The sequence below is a fragment of the Carettochelys insculpta genome, chromosome 20 (genome assembly GCF_033958435.1).
Source record: "Carettochelys insculpta isolate YL-2023 chromosome 20, ASM3395843v1, whole genome shotgun sequence".
Taxonomy (NCBI): Eukaryota; Metazoa; Chordata; order Testudines; family Carettochelyidae; genus Carettochelys; species Carettochelys insculpta.
Window position 1 is genome coordinate 24,490,926 of NC_134156.1, and position 22,716 is coordinate 24,513,641.

A 22,716-nucleotide genomic window follows, 5' to 3' on the forward strand; every position below is an offset into this window, starting at 1 on the left:
ATAGCGTAACCCGCCCCTGCTCGGCCCACGCCGGCTCAGTGCCCTGGGAGCCCCCAGCTCTGCGTCCGTCGCCTGCCCCCTGAAGGCTGCACCCCTGTGTCTCCCTGCAGACGGCACCCCCCTGAGCGAGCTCTCCTGGTCCTCCTCCCTCGCCGTGGGGGCACTGTCCTTCTCAGGGCTCTTCACCTTCATCTTCCTCATGCTGGCCTGCCTGTGCTGCAAGAAGGGAGACATTGGCTTCAAGGTGAGCATCCAACGGGGCTCCCCACCTGGCGGGGGTGGGGGAGGGAGATCCCAGCCTGGCTGCTGGGGTGAGTGGGGGGGTCTCAGCCTGGCTGTGGGGGTGAGGGGAGGGGTCCCAGCCTGGCTGCGGGGGTGAGTAGGGGGGGTCCCAGCCTGGCTGCGGGGGTGAGTAGGGGGGGTCCCAGCCTGGCTGCGGGGGTGAGTAGGGGGGGTCCCAGCCTGGCTGTGGGGGTGAGTGGGGGGGTCTCAGCCTGGCTGTGGGGGTGAGGGGAGGGGTCCCAGCCTGGCTGTGGGGGTGAGGGGAGGGGTCCCAGCCTGGCTGTGGGGGTGAGTAGGGGGGGTCCCAGCCTGGCTGCGGGGGTGAGGGGAGGGGGCCCAGGCAGGGACGAGGGATGAGGACCCCCCGGCCATGTCTCTGGGGAAGCAGTGGGTGGGTGCCCTGCTCAGTGCCTGGCCTGGCTGCAGGGAGCTCGGGCCCTTTCCTGCCCTAGGCAGGCAGGCTGGGTCCAGGCGAGCGCCTACTCGGCACCAGCCAGCGGCTCTGCCCAGCCCTGGCAGCACGGCCCTCTGGCCAGGCCTCCGGCTCAGCCTGCCCTGGACGGGCCCACACCCCACAGAATGGGCCCAGATCGGTCCACTCCCATTGCTGGCATTTCGGGGGGGTTTGCGGCACTGGGCAGAAAAGCCGGCTGGCAGAGAGAGAGAGAGAGTGTGTGTGTGTGTGATACTCACTTATTGTGACACTGGCACCTGGTGGAGAAGCTGGCTGACGGGTGTGTGTGTGTGTGCGCGCGCGCGTGTGCATGTGAGACGTACGTATTGTGACACTGCCACTGGGCAGAGAAGCCAGAGGGTGGGGAGTGGGTGTGGGTGTGTGAGACGGGCTGAGATCAGAGCCCTGGCGGGCGAGGCGGTGTGAGAAGGCCTGTGACATGGCAGGGGCCCAGGCTCCTGCCAGTGGGGACCCCCCCGGCTCAAGCCACGCCCCTGGCGCAGGCCAGGAGGATGGGGGCGAAGGGTGCAAGGCCGGGGCTGCCTCTCCTGGCTGTTTGGCGCGCCCAGCTGTGTGTGCCGCCCCAGCTCTGCCCGCTGACCCCCGGCCTTGCTGTGTGCCCGGCACAGGAGTTTGAGAATGCTGAGGGGGAGGATTACGTGACTGAGTGCTCAGCCCAGGGCTCCCCGGCCACGCAGAATGGCCCTGAGGTCTACATCCTGCCCCTCACCGAGGTTTCGCTCCCCATGGCCAAGAAGCCGGGGCGCTCAGGTAAGTGGTGGGGCGGGGCAGGTGGGGAGGGCGGACTGGGATGGCTTCCCTGGCACCTTCCTGGTGCCTCCCTGCAGGGCAGCGCTCCCTGGCCTGAGCAGAGCGCAGGGCCGGCAGTGCCCAGGTCAGCAGGGGCCTCCATGCCCCGTGGGGAGAGGCTGTGCTCTGGGGCAGGCGGCTGGGCCAGGACCCAGGAGATGCAGGCGCTGTCTGGTCTCAGGCCGCAGCCCGAATTCCTCCCCTGGCGCTGCCTCTGGCCCCGGGGAATGGGCCTGGGGGCGGGGAGGAATGCCGAGCTCGCTGGGCAGGGCGAGAGGAGCCGACAATCGCTGCCATAGAGACGCCTCCTTCGCCCCCTCCCCGCCATCGTGCCGGGTGTTGCCCCGGCCAAGCTCACGGGGCCTGGACAATGGCCCTAGTGTGTGGCGTGGCCGGAGCGGCCCAGGGCTGCCCAACAATGGGCGCATTGCTGCAGCCGGGGGGGGCAGGGGGCTGGAATGCTGGGATCCGTCTGGGGGGGCGGTGAGCATGGGGCAGGGATGGGTGTGGCCGGGGGCAGCTAAAGGCCAGATGCCCATGAGCCTCCCCACGGCTGGCTGGCCGGCGGGGCTGGGAGGCAGGGGCCCGGCTGGCTCTGGCTTCACCCCAGCCATCCTGGCCGCTGCGTGTTCCTGCCCTCCCCGCCGGCCTGGGGGAGAGGCAGCCCTCCGCCCCTGCTGCTGCCTTGGGCAGGGGGCAGCGGGAGGGGCAGCCGGGTCCCAGCTGGGGTGGGGAACGCCCGGGGGAGCATCTCCCCGAGGGGAAGGGGCCAGGAATGGCATTGGCCAGCTGCCCCGGTGTGCTGCCTTGCTGGGCCTGAGGGGTCAGCACCCCCGGTACCTCCTGAGAGGCCCCGCCTGAGCCCGCACCTCTGCCAGCCGGAGACAGCTGTGGGGCTGGCTGCAGGGCGGATGGACCGCGGCCGCAGGGCTGCGCAGGGCCTGGCCCCCAGGGGCAGGAGGGGCCAGCTGGGCATGTCTGGGGGATGCGGGTGACTGGGCAGGGTGGGCCGCCGGGAGCGCTGTGCCCAGCCAGCTGGATGTGGTCTTTTACAGTGCAGCTGCTCAAGTCCACGGACCTGGGACGGCACAGCCTCCTCTTCCTGAAGGAGATCGGCCATGGCTGGTTCGGAAAGGTGAGCGCCTCTCTCTCAGGCGGGGCAGCTGTGCCGGGGGAGGGATGTCCGGGTGTGGTTGTGCCTGGGGAGGTCTGTCTGGGGCGGCTGTGCTGGGGCGGCTGTACCGGGGTGGCTGTGCCAGGGGAGGTCTGTCTGGGGCGGCTGTGCCGGGGCGGCTGTACCAGGGGTGGCTGTGCCAGGGGAGGGCTCCCCTACATATGCCAGCTCATGCTGGGAGACGCCCCACTGCAGTGTTCTGGAACTAAGCGGGGAGTGAGCCCTAGAGCCCGTGTGGGGTTGAATGTGTGGGCATTGGGTGGCTCATCTCTGGGCACAGGGTGGGCAAGGGAGGTGCTGCGGGACAAAGGGCTGTGGTACAGGAAGGGAAGGGAGGTGCCACGGGGTGCAGAGCCGTGGGCACAGTGCAGGGAGGGGAGGCGCTGTGGGGCGCAGGGTTGGGGCACGGTGCAGGGAGGGGAGGGGTCGGGGGTGCAGGGCTGGGGTACAGTTCAGGGAAGGGAGGGGCCGGGGGGCGCAGGGCTGGGGCACAGTGCAGGGAGGGGCCAGGGGGTGCAGGGCTGGGGCACGTGCAGGGAAGGGAGGGGCCGGGGGGTGCAGGGCTGGGGCACGTGCAGGGAGGGGAGGGGCTGTGGGATGCAGGGCTGGGGCACGTGCAGGGAGGGGCCGCGCTGCGGGTGCCGGGCTGGGGCACAGTGCAGGGAGGGGCCGGGGTGCAGGGCTGGGGCACGTGCAGGGAGGGGAGGGGCCGGGGTGCCGGGCTGGGGCACGGTGCAGGGAGGGGAGGGGCCGTGGGGTGCCGGGCTGGGGCACGGTGCAGGGAGGGGAGGGGCCGGGGTGCCGGGCTGGGGCACGGTGCAGGGAGGGGAGGGGCCGGGGTGCCGGGCTGGGGCACGTGCAGGGAGGGGAGGGGCCGTGGGGTGCCGGGCTGGGGCACAGTGCAGGGAGGGGAGGGGCCGTGGGGTGCCGGGCTGGGGCACAGTGCAGGGAGGGGCCGGGGTGCCGGGCTGGGGCACGTGCAGGGAGGGGAGGGGCCGGGGTGCCGGGCTGGGGCACGGTGCAGGGAGGGGAGGGGCCGGGGTGCCGGGCTGGGGCACGGTGCAGGGAGGGGAGGGGCCGGGGTGCCAGGCTGGGGCACGGTGCAGGGAGGGGAGAGGCTGTGGGGTGCCGGGCTGGGGCACGTGCAGGGAGGGGAGGGGCCGGGGTGCCGGGCTGGGGCACGTGCAGGGAGGGGAGGGGCCGTGGGGTGCCGGGCTGGGGCACGTGCAGGGAGGGGAGGGGCCGTGGGGTGCCGGGCTGGGGCACGGTGCAGGGAGGGGAGGGGCCGTGGGGTGCCGGGCTGGGGCACGGTGCAGGGAGGGGAGGGGCCGTGGGGTGCCGGGCTGGGGCACGTGCAGGGAGGGGAGGGGCCGGGGTGCCGGGCTGGGGCACGGTGCAGGGAGGGGAGGGGCCGTGGGGTGCCGGGCTGGGGCACGGTGCAGGGAGGGGAGGGGCCGTGGGGTGCCGGGCTGGGGCACAGGCTGACGGGCTCGGCCGTCCCTAGGTGTTCCTGGGGGAGGTGAACTCGGGGCTCAGCAGCACCCAGGTGGTGGTGAAGGAGCTGAAGGCGAGCGCCAGCGTGCAGGACCAGATGCAGTTCCTGGAGGAGGCCCAGCCGTACAGGTAGACCCTGGGCTGCTGCTGGCCCCCGTGTCTCTGCCCCGCTTGCGGGGGGCTCTGGGTCCATGCAGAGCCTCGCAGGGGGCCGAGCCCGGAGCAGGCAGCCTCCCCCCTGCGCCTGAGCCTTCCTGGCCACGTGGCCCCTTTCTCTGAGCCGTTCTCTGGGGGCCGCTGCTGCCCGGGCTGGTCCTGGTCTCTGGGCTCAGGTGAGGGAGGGGCAGCATGGTGCCTCTGGGCCCTAGATGACAGCAAACTGGTCCCAGGCCTGATACGGCAGGAGGCGGCCCCTAGCCCTGCCTGCTGCATGGGGTTGGCTGAGCTGGGCAGGGGTCCAGCCTGGCTAGTCCAGGGGCCCCGGCCGGCACAGACAGAGCCGGGTGCCTGGGGAGGAGCTGTGGGCTGGGGATGAGGCTCACGGGCAGCGTGGCGGTGGGGGGCTGGGGTTGGAGTGGCACTGGGGCTTTACGCTGATACTGAACAAACAGCCAATTGTTGTGGGTCCTGTTGGGGCGGCTGGCACTTCCCGGTACCCGCTCGTTCCCTGCCCGGCGGCCCAGCATGGGGACAGGGCACAGAGAGTCCCTTGCTGCCCCTGTGACACGCTGTGCGGGATGTGTGGCAGGGAGGAAGCTCTGAAAGGGTCTTTTCTCAGCTACTCTGGTCATGGGACCTTTCTCACTCTGCCAGCCCAGTTCTGGGCTCCCCAGCCAGCCAGTGCCCCTCACACCCAACTGCAGCCCCTGCCAGCCCAGCCCTGGGCTCCCCAGCCTGCCGGTGCCCCTCACTCCCGACTGCAGCCCCTGCCAGCCCAGCCCTGGGCTCCCCAGCCTGCCGGTGCCCCTCACTCCCAACTGCAGCCCCTGCCAGCCCAGCCGTGGGCTCCCCAGCCTGCCGGTGCCCCTCACACCCATCTGCAGCCCCTGCCAGCCCAGCCCTGGGCTCCCCAGCCTGCCGGTGCCCCTCACTTGTGACTGCAGCCCCTGCCAGCCCAGCCCTGGGCTCCCCAGCCTGCCGGTGCCCCTCACTCCCGACTGCAGCCCCTGTCAGCCCAGCCCTGGGCTCCCCAGCCAGCCAGTGCCCCTCACTCCCAACTGCAGCCCCTGCCAGACCAGCCCTGGGCTCCCCAGCCTGCCGGTGCCCCTCACACCCAACTGCAGCCCCTGCCAGCCCAGCCCTGGGCTCCCCAGCCTGCCGGTGCCCCTCACTTGTGACTGCAGCCCCTGCCAGCCCAGCCCTGGGCTCCCCAGCCTGCCGGTGCCCCTCACTCCCAACTGCAGCCCCTGCCAGCCCAGCCCTGGGCTCCCCAGCCTGCCGGTGCCCCTCACACCCAACTGCAGCCCCTGCCAGCCCAGCCCTGGGCTCCCCAGCCTGCCGGTGCCCCTCACTCGTGCCCCAGGCCAGAGATGACAGGCACGTTGCTTCAGGTGGCAGGTGAGAAATCTCTCACTCTCTCTCTTCCCCGTGCAGGGCTCTCCAGCACACGAACCTGCTGCAGTGCCTGGCCCAGTGTGCGGAGGTGACGCCCTACCTGCTGGTCATGGAGTTCTGCCCGCTGGTACGTGACACCCGCCTCCCTCTGCCCAGCTGCGCCCGGGGCTCTTTGCTGCTGGTGCCGAGCACGTCATTTCTGGCCCCCTCGCCCCGCGGGTGACTCTCAGCATCCCACAGCCCCGGGACTGGCCCATTTCCTGTGCTGAGCCGCAGTTGGAGCCTGGGGTGCCACAAGGGGGCGGGGGAGACGCCTGCCCCTCGTTCGACAGCCGGGGTAGCGAGTCTGCAGGGAGCAGGAACATGCGTGGGTGCAGCTCATCCTGGGGCCGCCTGTGGGGAGGGCTGGTCTCTGCAGGGCCGTTCCCTGCCTCACGCCTCCGTAGGTCCCTGCAGGCAACATAGGGCCTGGCCACTAATGGGGGTCCGAGAGGCCCCCGGATGGTCCCAGTAGTGCCCAGTGTTGGCAGGCTCTCTGTGCAGCTGGGCAGAGAACCCAGGGGCGGGGGCGGCGGCGGCTGGGGGGCACCTGCCCCTGTGACGTGCCCCGCCCTGCCCTCAGGCAGGTGTTTGGAGATGCCCCTGGTGTTGCCTGTGGCAGGGCATTGGGGGGGTTATACGCACCCCCTCCACACACACCTCTCTTGTGGGCCGGGTCCTCTGCTCTGCCCCAGCTCTTCCAGGGCGCTGGTGCCCTCAGCTCCGCTCTCAGCTGCCCCGACTGAGCAGGCCTTGCTGGGGAAGGGCCACTGCCTGGGGCTGGGCTGAGAGACCCCGAGACCTGCAGGCCAGGTGGGGCTGAGGGCCGCTGCTCCTGTGCCAGGGCGACCTGAAGGGCTACCTGCGGAGCTGCCAGCTGGCCGACTCCCCGGCCCCCGACCCCCTCACCCTGCAGAGAATGGCCTGCGAAGTGGCCTGCGGCGTCCTGCACTTGCACAAGAACCACTACGTGCACAGGTAAGGCAGGGGAGCCCGGCCTGGCCCGCCAGCACTGCCTGCGCCTGCCTCCCGCCCCCGAGAGCAGGGCTGCCTGGGGGAGATGCGCCTGCAAGGGGGCAGAGCACGACGCGGGGAAAGGCTCCTGTAACTGCCCTTCCCCTCGGCACAGCTCGGAGCCCACGCGGGTGCCGCCCCGGGTCTCCTGGGCCCAGGCGGTGAGCAGAGAGCAGTCCAGGCGCGCCCCCAGCTTCCCAGCACCTGCAGCCAGAGCACGGGGAGCAGCCAGGGGGCTGGCCTGGGGCAGGGGTGGGGCTGAGGTTGCAGGTCCCTGCTGTGAATGCTGGGCCGGTGGGGGACATGGGGACTGGGGCGTGGCTGGTGCTTAGCCCGGCATGTCTGGGTCGGGGCTGGGGGGAGTCGCATGCAGCTGGCTGTGGGCGCCCTTAGCCGGACGACTTTGGCGCCCAGGTGCTGATGGGGGGTCTCAGGGCTGCAGGTCTCCCTGCAGCACAACACGGAGGCTCCGCTGCTGGGACCTGCTCCACCCGCCGCCCTCAGCTTCTCCTCCCCAACAATATCCTGGTGCTGCCCGAGTTACACATGGAGACTCCAGCATCAGTGATTTTGTTGAAGAGGGCGAGCGCTGCCGCCGGACCGTCTCGCCTGCCGCAGCCCGCACCCTGTGCCGGCCGCACCGCGGGGAGCCTCAGGCGGGGCCCGGCCTCACTGCCTCCGCCTCCCCACGCTGCCCACCGCCTGCCCAGCCCCTCCCCGCGCTGCCCCAGTGTGGGGGCCCTCTGGGAGTTCAGCCCCCAGCCAGGGCATGCTGAGAGCGGGGCGATTAGTCGGGGCAGCCTTAGGCCCCAGCACATGCTGGGTGGGGACAGCTGCAGCCCATGAGCTGAGCCGGGAGGGGGGGCACTTCCCTGCAATGCCCTGCGGGGGTTGCACACATACACCCTGCCCCCAACACCTCCTCCGACTCGCCCAGCCCCCAGCCCAGCGCCCCACGGGGTGCAGAGCTGGGGTGCCAGGCGCTCTCCGGGAGGCTGGCCGGCCGTGTTTGGTGGGCGCTTCTCGGAAAGCCCAGCTGTAGCCAGAGAGTTACAGCCTGCGCCCTGCTGCCGCCTCTGGCTGAGTCTGGACCCGTCGTGCGCTGGGTTCAGATCCAGCAGCCTCCAGCTGCCCCTCCTTGTCAACCCCCAGGTTTGTTAAGGCCCCTCTGGGCAGGGCCCCACCCTTGGGCAGCTGCAGCCGGCGCTGCCCTCGCACCCCGGCTGGCAGTGGCTCAGCCCCTGGGTGAACCCCCCTCTCCAGCGCCGCTGGGGTTGTGTAACGGCAGCTGTGCATTTCCTCTGTCTAGCGACCTGGCTTTGCGGAACTGCTTACTCACTGCCGACCTGACCGTCAAAGTCGGGGACTACGGCCTGGCTCACTGCAAGTACAAAGTAAGGCTGGGCTGGGGGGCGGCCTCCCCGGGAGCTGGCGCCCGCTGGAGCCCAGCCTCCGTGGGGTGGCCTGGGGACAGCACAGGGCATGGCCCAGAGCCACCAGTGTGCAGGGCAGGGCAGGGCGGACTGGGGAGCTGGAGCTCCCAGTGGAGCAGGGCAGGCGAGTTCCTGGGTGCGGCAGGGGGCCGGGAGCCCTGGGCCCCTGTCAGTTTCATTGCTTCCTTGCCAGTTTCCTCCTGTGTCTAGCGTTGGAGGGCTCCTGGGAAGGGGCTGTTGGGGCTGGAGGGGGGGGCCGGAGGGGCTATTGCCCAGCCTCTGACATCCCCGCTGGGCCAGGCCCTGTGGGTCTCCCACGCAGTGTCAGGCAGCACCCGCCCTCCTGCTCCCACACGCTCAGCTGTACCCTCGGTCACCCGCTGGGGCTGGGGTGCAGGCAAGGGATGGGCCAGCTCCCCGCACTGGTGGCTGGGGGGAGAGTCCTGCTGCCAGCCCTCCCCTCTTCCTGGGGCATCACCACAGCTCTGGCCTCACTGGCCAGCTGAGTCCTGCAGAGGCTGCTTCTGCCTGGCTGGCACCCAGGGCAAGTCACTGCCAGCTGGAGTCTGTGGGGAAGGGACGGCTGGGAAGAGGGGCCAGTGGGGCGGTGGAGGGGCCAGCAAACAGCTGAGCGGGGGAGGGGCCGTGGGGGGTTCAGCAGAGGGCTGAGCGGGGGAGGGGCCGTGGGGGGGTCAGCAGACGGCTGAGCGGGGGAGGGGCCGTGGGGGGGTCAGCAGATGGCTGAGCGGGGGAGGGGCACAGCCGGGCAGTGCCAGGGGGCCGTGGTGGTGGGGACCCGAGAGGCTGAGCCCAGCAGCTGGAGGAGGAGGGAAGCTGGCGATGAAGCAGGGGCCTGTGCTGGGGGTTGTGGGGTGAGCTGGAGGGGAGGGCGCGGATGAAGCAGGAGGAGCTGAGAGGGGGCAGGGAGGGCAGCTGGGGCTAAGGGGGCTGGAGGGGCGGGAGCTGCTGGCGCCCCAGGGGTGCCGGCCCCGCAAGCGCAGGCTGAGGCTCTCTCCTCGTGCCGACCCTGCGTGCTTGGCAGGACGATTACTTCGTGACGGCCGACCAGCTGTGGGTGCCGCTGCGCTGGATCGCGCCCGAGCTCGTCGACGAGGTGCACGGCAACCTGCTCATCGTGGATCAGACCAAATCCAGCAACGTCTGGTGAGCGTGGGGCCTGGGCTGGGCCTCGCCGGGCCGGGGGCCAGCAGCCCCTCCGCCGGTGCCCCGGCCGTGCCCTGCACCAGCACGGGGGCGTGACTCGGCTGTGTCACTGCCTTGTGCTCTGGCAGGCGAGCCGGAGCCCTGGGAAGAGGGTGGGAGCCAGGGTGGGGCTGCCACTGCCAGATGGGCCGTCCCTCCTGCAGAGTCCCCAGGGCCTGGCTCTCCCTGGGCGTGGCCTCAGCCTGGGGCAGGGTGGCTGGGAGGCTCCGAGGCCAGGGCTCTATTGGAGGGTAGCACAGTTCAGCCGACGAGTGCCAGCTGCCCCAACAGGCTGAGCGCCCAGGGACGCCTGCCTAGCTATGCAGACAGGCACAGCCCAGTGGAGTGGGCTCGTTGCAGCAGGGTGGATCGGGCCCGTGGACTCCCCTGGAGCAGGGCTGGGCTGTAGCTGCTGGGGAGCTGGCCTCTTTCATCTCCCTGCGGCCTGAGCCTGCAGCCGCCTGTGTCTCCTGGATCAGGCTGCCCGTGGCCCATCTTCCCTGCGGTTGGCTCTCTGCCCCCCGGCCCTGCTGCCCCACGCACTCCTGTCCTTGTCTCCGCAGGTCCCTGGGCGTGACGATCTGGGAGCTCTTTGAGCTGGGCAATCAGCCCTACTCCTGCTACTCCGACCGGCAGGTGCTCACCTACACCATCAAGGAGCAGCAGCTCAAACTTCCCAAGCCCCAGCTGAAGCTGCTGCTGTCCGAGCGCTGGTGAGGAGCCGGGCTGGGGTGGGGCTGCCAATTTCCGCCTGCCTCAGCCTAGGGGCGTTGGCAACACGGTCCCCGAGCGCTCCCGTCTGCCCGCCCTCCCACCCCGTCCGGCTCCCCTCTGCTGGGCAGGGTGCTCTGCGGGGGCAGGTGCCATCTGCTGCCGAGCGGGGCCAATCCTGCGTGCACGTGCCAGCGAAGGGGTGGGGGGTGCCCCAGCCCCGCTCTCACCGGCTGGGTGAAGGTCACCCTTTGGCTTGGGCCGGGGGCTGGGCCGCGGGCAGCCACAGCCCCTGTAGGAGCGGCGCCGTGCAGGGACGGACCCGGTCTCCTCCCGTCTTGCAGGTATGAGGTGATGCAGTTCTGCTGGCTGCAGCCCGAGCAGAGGCCGACGGCGGAAGAGGTGCACCTGCTGCTCTCTTACCTGTGCGCCAAGGGGGCGACGGAGGCCGAGGAGGAGTTTGAGTGGCGCTGGAACGCCATGAAGCCCAGCGGCGGCCCGAGCAGCAGCACCCCCGGCGCCCAGGTCTCCTCCTTCCCCCTGCTGGAGCAGTTCTCTGCCGAGGGCTTCCACTCGGACGGGGACGATGTCCTGACGGTGATGGAGACCAGCCACGGCCTCAACTTTGAGTACAAGTGGGAGCGCAGCCAGGCCGAGCGCTTCCCGGTGCCCGGCGGGGCCCTGAGCCCCGGCAGTGCCGCCCGCTACCAGGACCTGTACTACCCCGCCAGCTCCGTGAGCCTGGGCGTCTTGCCCTCCTGCTATGAGTGCCAGGGGCAGGGCTGCCCGAGCCTGCACACGCCCGGCGTGGTGCCCGTCCTGGGCGCCCACAGCCCCTCGCTCGGCAGTGAGTACTACATCCGCATCGAAGGGCCCTCGGAGGGGTGCGCCTACAGCCCGGACTCTGAGCATAGCTCCCCGGCCAAGCTGTCGTGCTGGCAAGCCAGGGGGGGCCAGGACAGCGGCGTGTGCGCCTCGGACAACAGCCCCACGGTCTCCCTGACCATGGAGCCGCTGCTGGGCCCCGCCCCGCCCAGCGAGGACTCTTGGGAGCAGCCCGATCGCTGCCCATACCTGTGCCCCAGCCAGGATCCCCTGCACTACCAGCCGTCCCCGGACGCTGACGAGTGCCTGCTGGAGGAAGAGACCTCGGGGACTGGCAGCCAGGAGGGGCAGGTGCCCAGCTTCCAGAACATCTTTGAGGACCCTCTGGGTGTCTCCCCATCAGTGAACTGTGCCTACGGGGCCCTCGGCTATGGGGAGCCCCACCCAGAGGGGAGGCTGCTGGAGCATGTGGGGCCGAGGGCGGCCGGCAGGACTCAGGGCACTGGGTTGGACTGTGGCACCCTGGAGCCGGGCAGCCCCCAGGGCAGAGACCGCGCAGCTGGGCTCTTCCTGGAGGACGCGACCGCAGGGCTGCACAGCCAGCAGTGGATGTCCAACAGCTCAGCCAACAACAACTGCCCCCCTCCGCCCTGCGAGCCCCCAGCCAAAGACAGCTGGTGTTACCGCCACATGATCACCTTCCGGGGCCTCATGGCGGAGCCCCTGGACGTGGTGCCACGCGACGAGGCCCAGCTCAGAGACGTCTTGCTGCAGAGGAGGAGCCCGCCGGCCAAGGACGTCCGGCGCGTGCTGCAGGAGCAGCCCCTGGCTGAGCACCAGGGCGTCTGCTTGGATCCAGGGCAGCATAGGACCCTGGGCAACAAAGAGGACTCTTCTTCTTCCTCCTCCTCCTCTTCCCCACTGGGCCTGGGGGGCTGGGCAAGTGGGGAAGACGCAGCACTGGCCGGTGTTGCCGGCTCACGACGGGCCTCTGGGGCAGAGCTCCCCACAGACCGCGCCGCCGGAGCTGCAGCCCAGGCCTGCCTGGACAATGCCAGCACAGCCCCAGCACAAGCCAAGAGAGGGGAGGGGAATCCCCACACCCAGGTGCCACAGCCCAAGGGCATGGACCCCCCAGGGCCTGTCGAGGTGGGGGCAGCTGGCCAGCTGGGTGACAGCAAAGCCCTGCCGGACGAGGGGGCAGCCTTCCTGCTCAGCCCTGGGGAGTGGGCGGTCCCGTGTGCTCACCCAGAGGGCAGCCCCTGCGCAGACTGCACCCAGGGCCTTGCCGAGGCCTCGGAGGCAGCCAGCCAGGCACCCAGGGACATTGCGGTGGACAGCGGGAAGAGCGTCACAAGTGACCCGGACCGTACCCCAGACAAGACTGTCTCCAGCACCAGCTTCCCTGACATGGATGATTGCAGTGACGATGATACTGCGGAGCTCACATCAGGCGTCTTCACCGACTTCTCTGGGGACTACCTGGAACGCGCGGACATGATCCCCTCCTTCAAGTCCCTCCAGAAGCAGGTGGGGACACCGGACTCGCTGGAATCCCTCGACATCCCCTCCACAGCCAGCTCCTGCGAGGTCTTCAGTCCCACCAGCTACGTCCCCTCCACTCAGCCCAAGGCCCTGGACAGCGGCTACGACACGGAGAACTACGAATCTCCTGAGTTCGTTCTGAAGGAGCCACATGAGCCCCGGGAGCCAGAGGCTTTCACCCCCCTGGGGAAGCCGCCCGTGGGCCTGGTGGTGGGCGAAGGGGAGGACACCACCCCAGAGATGCACCTCTCCTCATCCGTCAGTGCTGAGCTGCATGGCCTGAGCGAGAAGAACCCGTACCGCGACTCTGCCTACTTCTCAGACTACGACACCGAAGCCGAGAGGTACCTCAGGGAGGATGAGGACAGTGACGCATCTGAAGCCGAGGACAGGGACACTGGGTGCTCACAGCCAGATGTGCAGGACCTGGCAAGAGCCCTGAGCCAAAGCAGCTCCAGGGAGGAGCTGCCCCAGCCCATTAACACCTCCGATAGCCCTCAGGGAACCGTTTGCACCACTGGGGATGGCGTGTCTGGTGCAAACTTCTCGATGGCAGGTGAAGAACTGAGCACCGGGGAAAGGAGCGCCCAGGCTGCCCACCCAGAGCTGGAGCCAGAAGTTGCCTCCAGGGCTGAGGAGAGAGCTTCAGGCTACCAGCCATGCTCAGACAGCTCCGGAGATACGAGCTGGGGCGAGTGCCCGGCTGTCCCCAGCATCCCAGCAGGGTCTGGGCCACCCAAGTCCTTCTCCCTGTCTCCCGTGGTAACAAGCCCAGAGGGCCCAGCCCTGCTCGGCCTGGCCGAGGAGGCCGGTGGAGAGGAACTCGTATCAGAGGGGCCCTCTGGACTGCTGGGGGAGGCTGTGGCTCCGAGCACAGAGCCTGAGGGGCTGGAGCCCCCATCAGAGGGGCCTGGGGTGCGAGTGGCCCCAGAAGGGGAAGCCCAGGAGGGTCCTGGCAGTGTCCTGGCACAAGAGGCCTCACTCACTCAGGCCCCGCAGGTGTCCCTGGGGCTCTCCCTGCGGCAGGCCCACGTGGAGCTACAGCCAGCCGGCCCCGAGCCGCAGGAGGAAGCCGAAGAGGAGGAGGAAGACACCGAGGACAGCGACGAGTCGGACGAGGAGCTGCGCTGCTACAACATCCAGGAGCAGAGTGAGGAGAGCGAGGACGAGCTGGCTGCTGTGCCCATCGTGGTGGCTGAGAGCCACAGCGCCAGGAACCTGCGCAGCCTTCTCAAGATGCCCAGCCTGCTGTCCCAGACCTTCTGCGAGGACCTGGAACGGAAGAAGAAGGCCGTGTCTTTCTACGACGACGTCACCGTCTACCTCTTTGACCAGGTGAGCCGCGCCGGGGCCTAGTCGCCGCCTCCCCGTGCAGCGAGCTCAGGAGGAAAGCAGACTGGCACCAGCCGGGGGGCTCTCTCCCCAACCCAGATGAGCTGGGAGGACTGGGGAGGGCGGCAGCCATGTCCCAGTCAGTGGGCGCCCGGCAACTGAGGACAGAGGCTGGACCACCTGGGATGGCAGCGCAGTCACGGCCTGGCTCTCGGGCGCGTCTCCTGATAGGGTGAGTCTCCAAGGTGTCTTTTAATGTCCAGGAAAGTCCGACTCGGGAGCTCAGCAACCAGACGTTCCCTGAGGTCCCAGCACCTTCGCCGCAGCCCGTGCAGAGCATCGGCCCCTTGAGCCCGGTGGCCAGACTGAGCACGTCTGACGACTCCACGGATGGCAACGCCTCTGAAGAGAGTGAGGGCTTGTGGCGGGCAGAGCCCCAGAGCTGGGGGCGAGGGACTCAGGGACCCAGCTGTGTACCTGCCAGAGGGTCTGGGCCTGGGCATCTCCCCACCCCTCCGACCTGTCCCCTCCAGGCCTGTTTCCCCTGAGCACGGCAGGCATCAGTTGGCACGAGCACAAGGCCAAGGAGAATATGGAGGCGAAGCCACGTGGCTTCCAGTGGGCGCACTGTGCCGAGGTGGAGCGCGAATTGGGAGCCCACCAGCTGGGAGAGGGAGCGAGCACGGTGGTCGCGATAGGCCCGGCTGAGAGGGCAGTGGGCCGACCAGCCCAGGGCCGGCAGGCTGAGCAGGCAGCAGGCACGGTTGGGATGGGCCCAGAGCAGGGCTGGCAGGCCGAGGGGCCGGTGGCGCGGTAGGAACCGGCCAGGCTCAGGGCCAGCAGGCCGAGGAGCTGGCACGTGGAGCACAACGGCAGCTGCCTTTTCCCGGCTGCGTCCCTGTGTTTGTTGTCTGCTGCAGGCGGTGGATTCGAGTGGGACGACGACTTCCCGCTGATGCCCGTGAAGTCATCGCTGACGTCCTCGCTGACGGTGGCGCCGGTGATGCCCGTCTCGGCCATCCCCACCCTGCCCTCGCTGGGCCCAGCCCAGAAGCAGGTGCTGCCGATCCAGTTCTCCCGGTTCAGCGTGTCTCCTGCGCCGGCGTCCAGGTTCTCCATCACGCACGTCTCTGACGCAAACGTGGAGCCCGTAGGAGGTGAGGGCTGGGGCCGGATGCTCGGGCTGGTGGGGAGCTAGGAGAGGTGGTGCTGCAGTAGCTGGCTAGCATGCCACGCATGACTGGGTCTGCCTGCGTGGTTGCCATGGGATCTGTTCCAGGAAGAAGAGGGGCTGGGCCCCATATGCCAAGTCAGCTCATCTCCTGTAGAAGTCCTGCAGGGCGAGGGTGGGAACACACAGCCCTGGGAGTCAGGACTCCTGTGGTCTATTGTCATCTCGGTCCTAATTTTTTTGAGTGATCTTGGCTAAGTCACTTCACCCTCTGTGCCTCGGGTTCTCCATGTACGACCTGAGCGTGGCCTCCTGGCTGTGGTGTGGATCAGTGAGCTGATGTCTGAATTCACCGGTACTAGTATCAGAGGGGTGGCCAGGTTAGTCTGTGTCTGCAAAAACAGCGAGAAGTCCTGCGGCACCTTATAGACTAACACGTTGTTGGGAGCAGAAGCTTTCGTGGGCAGAGACCCACTTGATACATCTGATAAGGGTCTTTGCCCACAAAAGCTTCTGCTTCCAACAATCTGTTAGTCTACAAGGTGCTGCAGGACTCCTGGTTGTTTTCATTGGTACTGTTAGCCCTGGGGCAGCTGCAGGGTCCTTTTGCAGGGTGTGTGCTGCCCAGCAAATAGCAGGGGGGGCTCTACTCTCCTGCTTGTCCAAACAAGCTGCTCAGCTGTGCTTTGGAGCTGGAATGTCATCCCTGGGCATCCCTCTCTCCTCCCCAGACACGGTGGCTCATATCTATTCCAATTAGGAGTGCACACCCTGTGTGCTTGGCTGGCAGAAAGTTTTACCCTAGCTGCTTCCCACCCAGTGGGTCCCCTGGTGGGGCTCCCAGGCAAGGCTCTATATCTGACCCTGCTGGCCGGACCGCCCCGCACTTCCTTCTTACTGCCAGTGACGGCTGTTGAACGTGTGGCTGTTGGCGTTGCAGCTACCCCGCTCCCGAGTACCTCTTGGTTGTGTAAATTGTCCATAGGTGTGAGTAGTTTCCCTTCGGTTGCTGATAGTTACAGAAGGGGGAGCCGTGTGAATCTGTAGCTTCACAGAAGAGCAGTCCTGCAGCACCTGAAAGGCTAACCCATTTATTTATTAGGTCATGAGCTGTTGTGGGTAAAACCATCTGATGAAAGCCATGAAAGCAGGAGTCCTAATGCACTAGTTAGTTTCTGAGGCGTCACGGGGCTGCTTGTTAGTGGTGCAGTTGAGTCAGTCAGTCCCTGGAGTTAGCAAGCAGCAGGAAAAGTGGAGAAGGGGTTTCGCCTTCGCCCCATGCCCCCTCTGGGGACCGATGCATGCCCAAGTCCCAGGGCTTCAAACCCTGTAGCTCCAGTTTGGAGTTGGTGCCTACCAGCGCCCCCCACCACTCTGTCTTCCTTGCTCGGGGGAAGCTCACCAGGCTCAGTACCAAATCTGCGAGGCCTTCAAGCCTCGGACTCCTGAGGAGTGTGACTTTCATCTTTGTTGACTCCTTATGGGGTCTGCACTTCCCCTCAGTGGCAGGTGCCTGCACTGAGTGCTTTGGGGCTCACTGCGCCGTCATTGACTCCGCACCTGGCCCCATTTGCACTCCTGGCATGGCCCTCCAAGCCAGTCAAGCCCTCAGCACCAGCAAAAATAGTTCCTGCCCCGGTGACACATCAGACAGCGGGTCCAGGTGGCCTTCAACCCCAGGCACCAATGCACCGGCCTCCTGTGCTCTGAGCCCCATCCTTCTGCACTCCGCCTGAGGGGAACCGGTGGCAGTCGGCCCTTCTTCCAGGTGGTGCAGGGACTCATCTAAATGTTGCTGTCCCCTGAGCCGGCTGAGGTGTTTCCCCAGAGGCAAGCTAGCCGTGATGGGCCCTCCTGTTCCCGCTCCGGTGGTCCCCACTTCGAGTCCTGGCACAGATCGGTGTCCCAGCTAGTTGTTCATGGCACCACTGGTCTGACTTGTGGCATCAGTCGCACTCCCAGCTCTGCTCTCTGGGTCGAGCCCCACGTGGTTGCTCGTGTTTGAGGGCTTCCGTGGCTGGCAGATTTTGGCCGGCCTCCAGACTGTCGATGTGCTCTGCCTGCCATAGAGAGTCAGCACCGTGACACCTCTGCGCACCAGACATCTCAGCTCCGGGCCAGTCCAGTCTCGTCCATTCGATGCGAATATCGTAGAAGCCGAGGGCCTCGGCCCCGCTCTGTGGAACACGCAGGTGCTTCTCAGCTCCATCCTTCAGAGTGGCCCGTCCCGATCCCCTCGCTGGTCTCACTCCGCAGTGGCCCTGCGCTGCACACCAATCTGTCTTCTCCTCGGTCCTTTTAAAGGGCGCTTATTTGCATATTGCTATCAAGCCTCTGTGCTGGTGGTGCCTCTGATTCACGGTGTGCCAGTTGTATTCCCAGTTCATGGCCATCCCTTTGGGGATCTCTGTGGCCCCCAGGGTGTTTACCAAGCATATGGCCATCATGATGACCTTCCTCTGAGGCAGTGGGGTCCAGGCCCACCCCTACCTGGATGACTGGCTCCTGCAGGGTCACACCTCCCAGGTGGTAGAAGCCATGTTGCCTTCACCAGGAAACCCTGCATAGACTGGGTCCAGTGCTTACCCCAGGGAAGTCCATGCTTGTTCTTGCCCGCAGGATAGAGTTCATTGTGGCAGTTCTCAACACCACAGGGCCTGGGCCTTCCTGCCAGATCAGCGCTTGGAGACCTTGTCCCAGATCTTCCCTCCTCTGGCTTTCCCATTACCATTGTGTGACGTACCCTCGTCTGCTGGGTCAGAGCAACGTCCACCTACACAGTCCCGTTCGTCAGGCTCCACCTCTGACCCTTCCAGTTGTGGCTGGCATCGGTGTATCTCCCAGGGCGGCACAGCCTAGATAAGGTCGTCACAGGGCCTTATCGTGTCTCCCAAACCCCGCTGGTGGCTGGACACCAAGCAGTGCTGCTCAGGGGTCCCTTCCGTGCCTCGCAGCCCACGGCGTTTCTAGTTACAGACGTGCAGGCTTTGAGCTGGGGGCTCGGCTGGGGTGTCCCACCACTGTGGCAATGTGGAGGACAGTGGAGTTGTTTCTCCACATCGACAGGCGCGAGCGCCGAGCTGTCCATCTCGCCTGTCTCACTGTTCTGCCTCACCCCCAGGGTCGCTGTGTGCCAGTCTTGGCAGACTGTACAATGGCCATGTATGATAGCTACCGGCAGGACAGTGCTCTGAAGCCTCTGGGAGCTCGCGTAGCTCACTCCGTTTGCCTGGAGGCGTTGTGCCTCCCAGGGATTCAGAACCAGTTAGCCAATCGGCTCAGCCGCTGCTTCTCCCTGCACAAATGGGTGCTCCGAGCAGACGTCCTTTACAATGTTTTCTGGAAACAGTGTTCCCCAGCAGGGTATCTTCACGCCCTGCTGCACCCGCAGGGGGCCTCAGTTTTCCTCTTTTTGGGGCCTCAGTCCGGGCTCTCTAGCGGACATATTCCTGGTTCCTTGCCCAGCAACTTGAGACCAACTGCAACTTGAGACCATTGTTCCGCGTTCTGCCATCCGTGACCACTGTGAGCAGCCTCTCTCCAGCCTCTTTGCAGCCTCCCTTCAGTAAGTTGAAGGCTGTTATCAAGGCCCACCTCATTCTTCTCATCTGCAGACGAGACAGTGCCAATTCCCTCAACCTTTCCTCATAAGTCATATGCTCCAGCCCCTCAATTATTTTGGTCGCCCTCCGTTGGACCATCTCAATGGACACTTGCTTTCTACATCAGCAGGACTAAGTCCTCGCAGCTCTTTGTGGTAGTTGCCAATCGTCCAAAGGGGTTGCCCATGGTATTGCAGCGCATGTCCTCTGGGATTACGTCCTGCACCCGTGTGTGCTGTGACCTCCCTAAGGTTTTCCTCTTGTTGCCCATTCTACGTGAGCGCAGGCCTCTTGGGCTTCCCTTGGCTCATGCTCTTCTCCAGGAAACCCGTGGAACAGTCCGGACGTGATGCGGCTGCTGGTGCCAGTGCCTGTGTTGACCCCACCCCCACCCCTTCTCCTGGGTAAAGGTTGCGAGGCACCTCATCGGAGCAGATCTGAGCGAGTCACTCCCTTTGCGACGGTTGCTCACATCTATCCCCTGCCCCTCTGGCGGAGTAGCTGCCAAGGAGCATTGTGCTGGCAGGTCATATAGCGGGCGTTGCGCTGGCACCACTCCAGGGATCTATGGAGGGCAGCTGGGAAAGCCTTTCCAGCAGCTGTTCACACAGCGCGTACCCACCTGATTGGCGGTCAGAGCGGTGCTTGGTTTGTGCTGGTACTCAGCACTGGCACCTCGGCAGCACCATCCTGGGCAGGTGGCTGCAGAGCATAGCTCTGCCAGCAGCTCCAGCCATGGGAACCCGGTGGGGGGCGGGGGGCGCAGGGAAACTCCAGCAGGCTTGGGACTGGGAGCCCCACTGGCAGCTCCAGCTCAGGGGACCCAGGGTCCACGGCAGACCTGCAGTGGGGAGCTGGCTGGGGTGCAGAGCCCTGGCAGTAGCCCCAGCCGCAGTGACCCAGGACGGCAGAGTTGGGGGAACCGGCTGAGTACCGCTGCCTCTTTTGTTGCAAAAAAAACGCTCCGGCTTAGATTCCCCCAGCTGGAAGAACCACCGTTACAAGGGCGAGTTGCCCTGGGTTGCCCCTTGTTGGCTGGGCAGGGTGGACTTGGCCCTTCTGAGTTGTGCTTGGTGTTGGCAACCCACTCCACCGATTCCAGTAGGGTGGCTGGTCGCAGTGACAGGTCCATGCGGGGGGGCTGGCTCCTGGAGTTCTGAGACCCAAGCCACCAGGCGCTGCCCTCCTTGTCCGAACTCTCCCTGTTCTTTCTCTGTTCCAGGTGGCAGCAAAGATCGTGATACAGAATGAGCCTGCCCACGTGGGTTGCTTGGATGTCTCCCGGTGTCCGGGTCGGCCTCCGGGCCGAGGAGCGTGGAAGAGGACGGGAGTCGGGCACAGCGCCCCGGGCTCCTGGGACCTGGCTCTATTTTTCTAGGCAGATTTTCTCAGAAGGATTTTGTTTGCTGCTAGCGGGGCTCACTCCTGGAGGTGCTGCAGAGAGGTGGTTGGTGACGACTGTGCGTGTGTGGGGGCGCGGGCGGGCGGGCGTGTATAAATATACATAGATATATCTATAGATATCTATCTATATATATAAATTATAGCATTTCAAGGGTAGCGCCGCGACCTTGCTAACGTCACCGAGTCTCCACCTTGGCCATTTTGTGACCCAGCTGCTCACACCTTCATCTGTCTCGGCTTCCTGAGCAAAGTCCCACCCGCCTCTGGGGGCTGGCTGCCTGGGCCCGTGCGCTCCGGGCTGTGGGAGAGGCAAGGAGCTCGGCAGTGCTGGGCTGTCTGCGGCCCAGGGCTCTTGGTCACAGGGCACTGCCCTGCTTTGGGTGGGGGCTGCCTCCTTCCTGCTGGGGTTTGGCAGCTCCCTCTCTCTGCCTCCTGGAGCTGCTGGGCCAGGAGGGCTCAGGACGGGTCCTGCGGGGCTTGATGCTGTGGCCGCGGTCAGGCAGGAGACGTGGCAAAGGGCTGCGGCAGAGCAGTGCTGGCAGACAGGGCCCCTGGGTGGTGGACGGGCTGGGGCACAGGCCGACGCCCCTCCTGGCCCAGTGGTTCGCGGTGCCGACGGCTGGTGAGGGGAGGGAGCTTGCGATGGGTCTGCCTGTGATTTACGTTTCCAGCACTTGGCCACCAACAGCATTTCCTGCTCCTTGCGTCCGCTCGCCGGCTCCCGGCCGGGCGCCTGCCAAGAGCCCCCAGGAGCTGGGAGCCGCTCAGGAAGGGCACTGTCCTCCCAGCGCCCTGCTCTGCGTGTGGCTCCAGCCCCGGCCCCCCGCTCCTTGTCCCCCGGTTGTGCCTGTGCTACCCGGGTCCCTGCTGTGCTTCCAGGGTCAGTGGAGCCCACGTGCGGCACTGCCTGTGCCAGAACCGCAGCTGAGTAGAACAGACCAAGCCCACGGGCTGCGCTGGGCCGGCCTGGAGCTGGAGCCAGACACCCCCAGCTCAGACACTGCCCCCCCCCACCTTAAGCAGGAGCCTGGGGCTGTCCTTGGCGTGGGCTTGGCCTCGCGGTGCACAGCACCAGTGGGTACAGCCTCCCACAGCAGGTTGGCCCCAGACGTCCATGCAGCCCCGGAGGGGGTGAGGCCTGTCTGCTGGCCTGGGAGCTCCGCGGAGGCCTTGCTGCTGGATCTCGGGGCGAGGGGATGGCCTTGGAGGTATTTTTGGGACCCAACCCCGCCATGCGATGTAAGTTGTTGTTGCCAATGAGCTGGGGAGCCGTTGCGCGCAGGCCGAGGCCTCTGGGGACTTCACGTTTGAGTTCGCGGCTTAGGCTAGGGGGGCGGTGCCGCTGTCCAGAAGGAGCCAGGTCTGAGGGGAGCAGAGAGGCGCCTCCAAGCAGGGCTTTGTGGCCTTTTGGGCCTATAGACCACCCGCTGAGGTGAGCGAGCAGCCCCCGAGCCTGGCCTGGCCTGTGTGCAGCACTGGGAGGGTGTGGGATGGTGCGCCGCGCCGGGTGCCTGGGGTCAGGGTGCTGCCTTGCGAACTGGCCTTGGTTTCCACCCTGGCATGCTGGGGGGGGGGGGGGGGGGAGACGACGACGTGCGTAAACATCAGCCAAGTGGGGGCTGTGGGCGGTGGCACTGGCAAAACCACCATCACTGGCATCCTTGTGCGTCTCCCTCCTGCCCAGCCCTGTGCCCCGGCTGGGCTCGTTCCTCTGCTCCCTGCATGGCCTGTCCCCTCTGGTGCGTGGCCGGTCGGGTCAGGCTGTGCTGCCCTGCCAGCTGGGGCTGAGCATGGCTCCTCTTGGGGCTGGCAGCATCAGGCCCCCTTCTCCCACAGGATGCAGTGGGCCTGTACCCAATATAACCAGCCTCCCAGGTGTGTCTTCCCCAGCCAGGCCTGGGCACAGGCCTTCCAGCCCGGGGAGGGGGGCCGGGTAAGTTCTGTACTACAGTGGGGGTTGTGGAATGGGCCACTGGCTGTGGCAGCATCAGAGCCTGGTCCCTGGGCGATTAGCTACCGACTCCGTGGGGCACAGTCCACGCTGAGCCAGATGGGTTAATTCCTTCTCATCTCTCACACCCGCCCCCCCCCCCGGGCCTAGGGTTTGGGCTATAGCCTCAAAAGAAGCTGCCTCTGGGGGGCAGCATGAGACCACAGCTGCAGCTTGGCTACTTTATTTTTTTTAGAGCTCCGGGCTCTTACCTTGTATCTTTTATCAAGACGGGTCATCATTGCTGTATTTTTTATCCGTGCTGAGGTCCATCCAGCTCCCAGCATGTGTCACGTGTCATTGGGCCAATAATAAAGTTTTTAAGTTAGTGTAACTAGCCTGGGCCTCCCTCATTCTGCTGGGGGCCAGGGCAGGCCTGGGGGTGGGGGGGGCGGGTACAGCTTGTGCATGCCATGAGCTGGGCTGGGAGCAGGCAGTGAACACACTGGCTGGCTCCCCTGTGCCTTGCAGAAGGTGATGGGGTGAGGCCAGGCCCTAGCAGGTGGTAGGAACATTTTCACAGCCCCGTGGGCTGGAAGTAATCGTGCCATGGCTTTGGGACGCACGCCTAATGCGCAACTGGAGCTGAGCTTGCAGCGAGGGCTTGCTGCACCCGCCAGCTGCCCCGTGTCGCTGAGTGAGAGGCCTGGGCCCTGTGGAACAGCAGTCATGGCGGTTG

The 22,716-nt window shown here is 66.6% G+C and overlaps 1 protein-coding gene across 2 annotated transcripts; it reads left to right on the forward strand.

The window, feature by feature from the left end:
* Nucleotides 1–1,467: 1,467 nt before the first annotated feature.
* Nucleotides 1,468–22,365, forward strand: AATK (apoptosis associated tyrosine kinase). 2 transcript variants are annotated; one of them, XM_075014679.1, is made up of 12 exons: nt 1,468–1,507; nt 2,602–2,681; nt 4,225–4,343; nt 5,808–5,895; nt 6,652–6,785; nt 8,131–8,215; nt 9,297–9,418; nt 10,021–10,170; nt 10,513–13,873; nt 14,134–14,281; nt 14,791–15,027; nt 19,866–22,365. In XM_075014679.1, exons 1-12 carry the CDS (start codon nt 1,483–1,485, stop codon nt 19,892–19,894), a joined length of 4,578 nt encoding a protein of 1,525 aa, XP_074870780.1. In that variant the 5' UTR covers nt 1,468–1,482; the 3' UTR covers nt 19,895–22,365. The 2 variants fall into 2 exon arrangements, with proteins under 2 accessions (XP_074870780.1, XP_074870782.1); XM_075014681.1 differs by lacking the exon at nt 1,468–1,507 and having other exon boundaries at nt 2,129–2,681.
* The last annotated feature ends 351 nt before the right edge of the window (nt 22,366–22,716 follow it).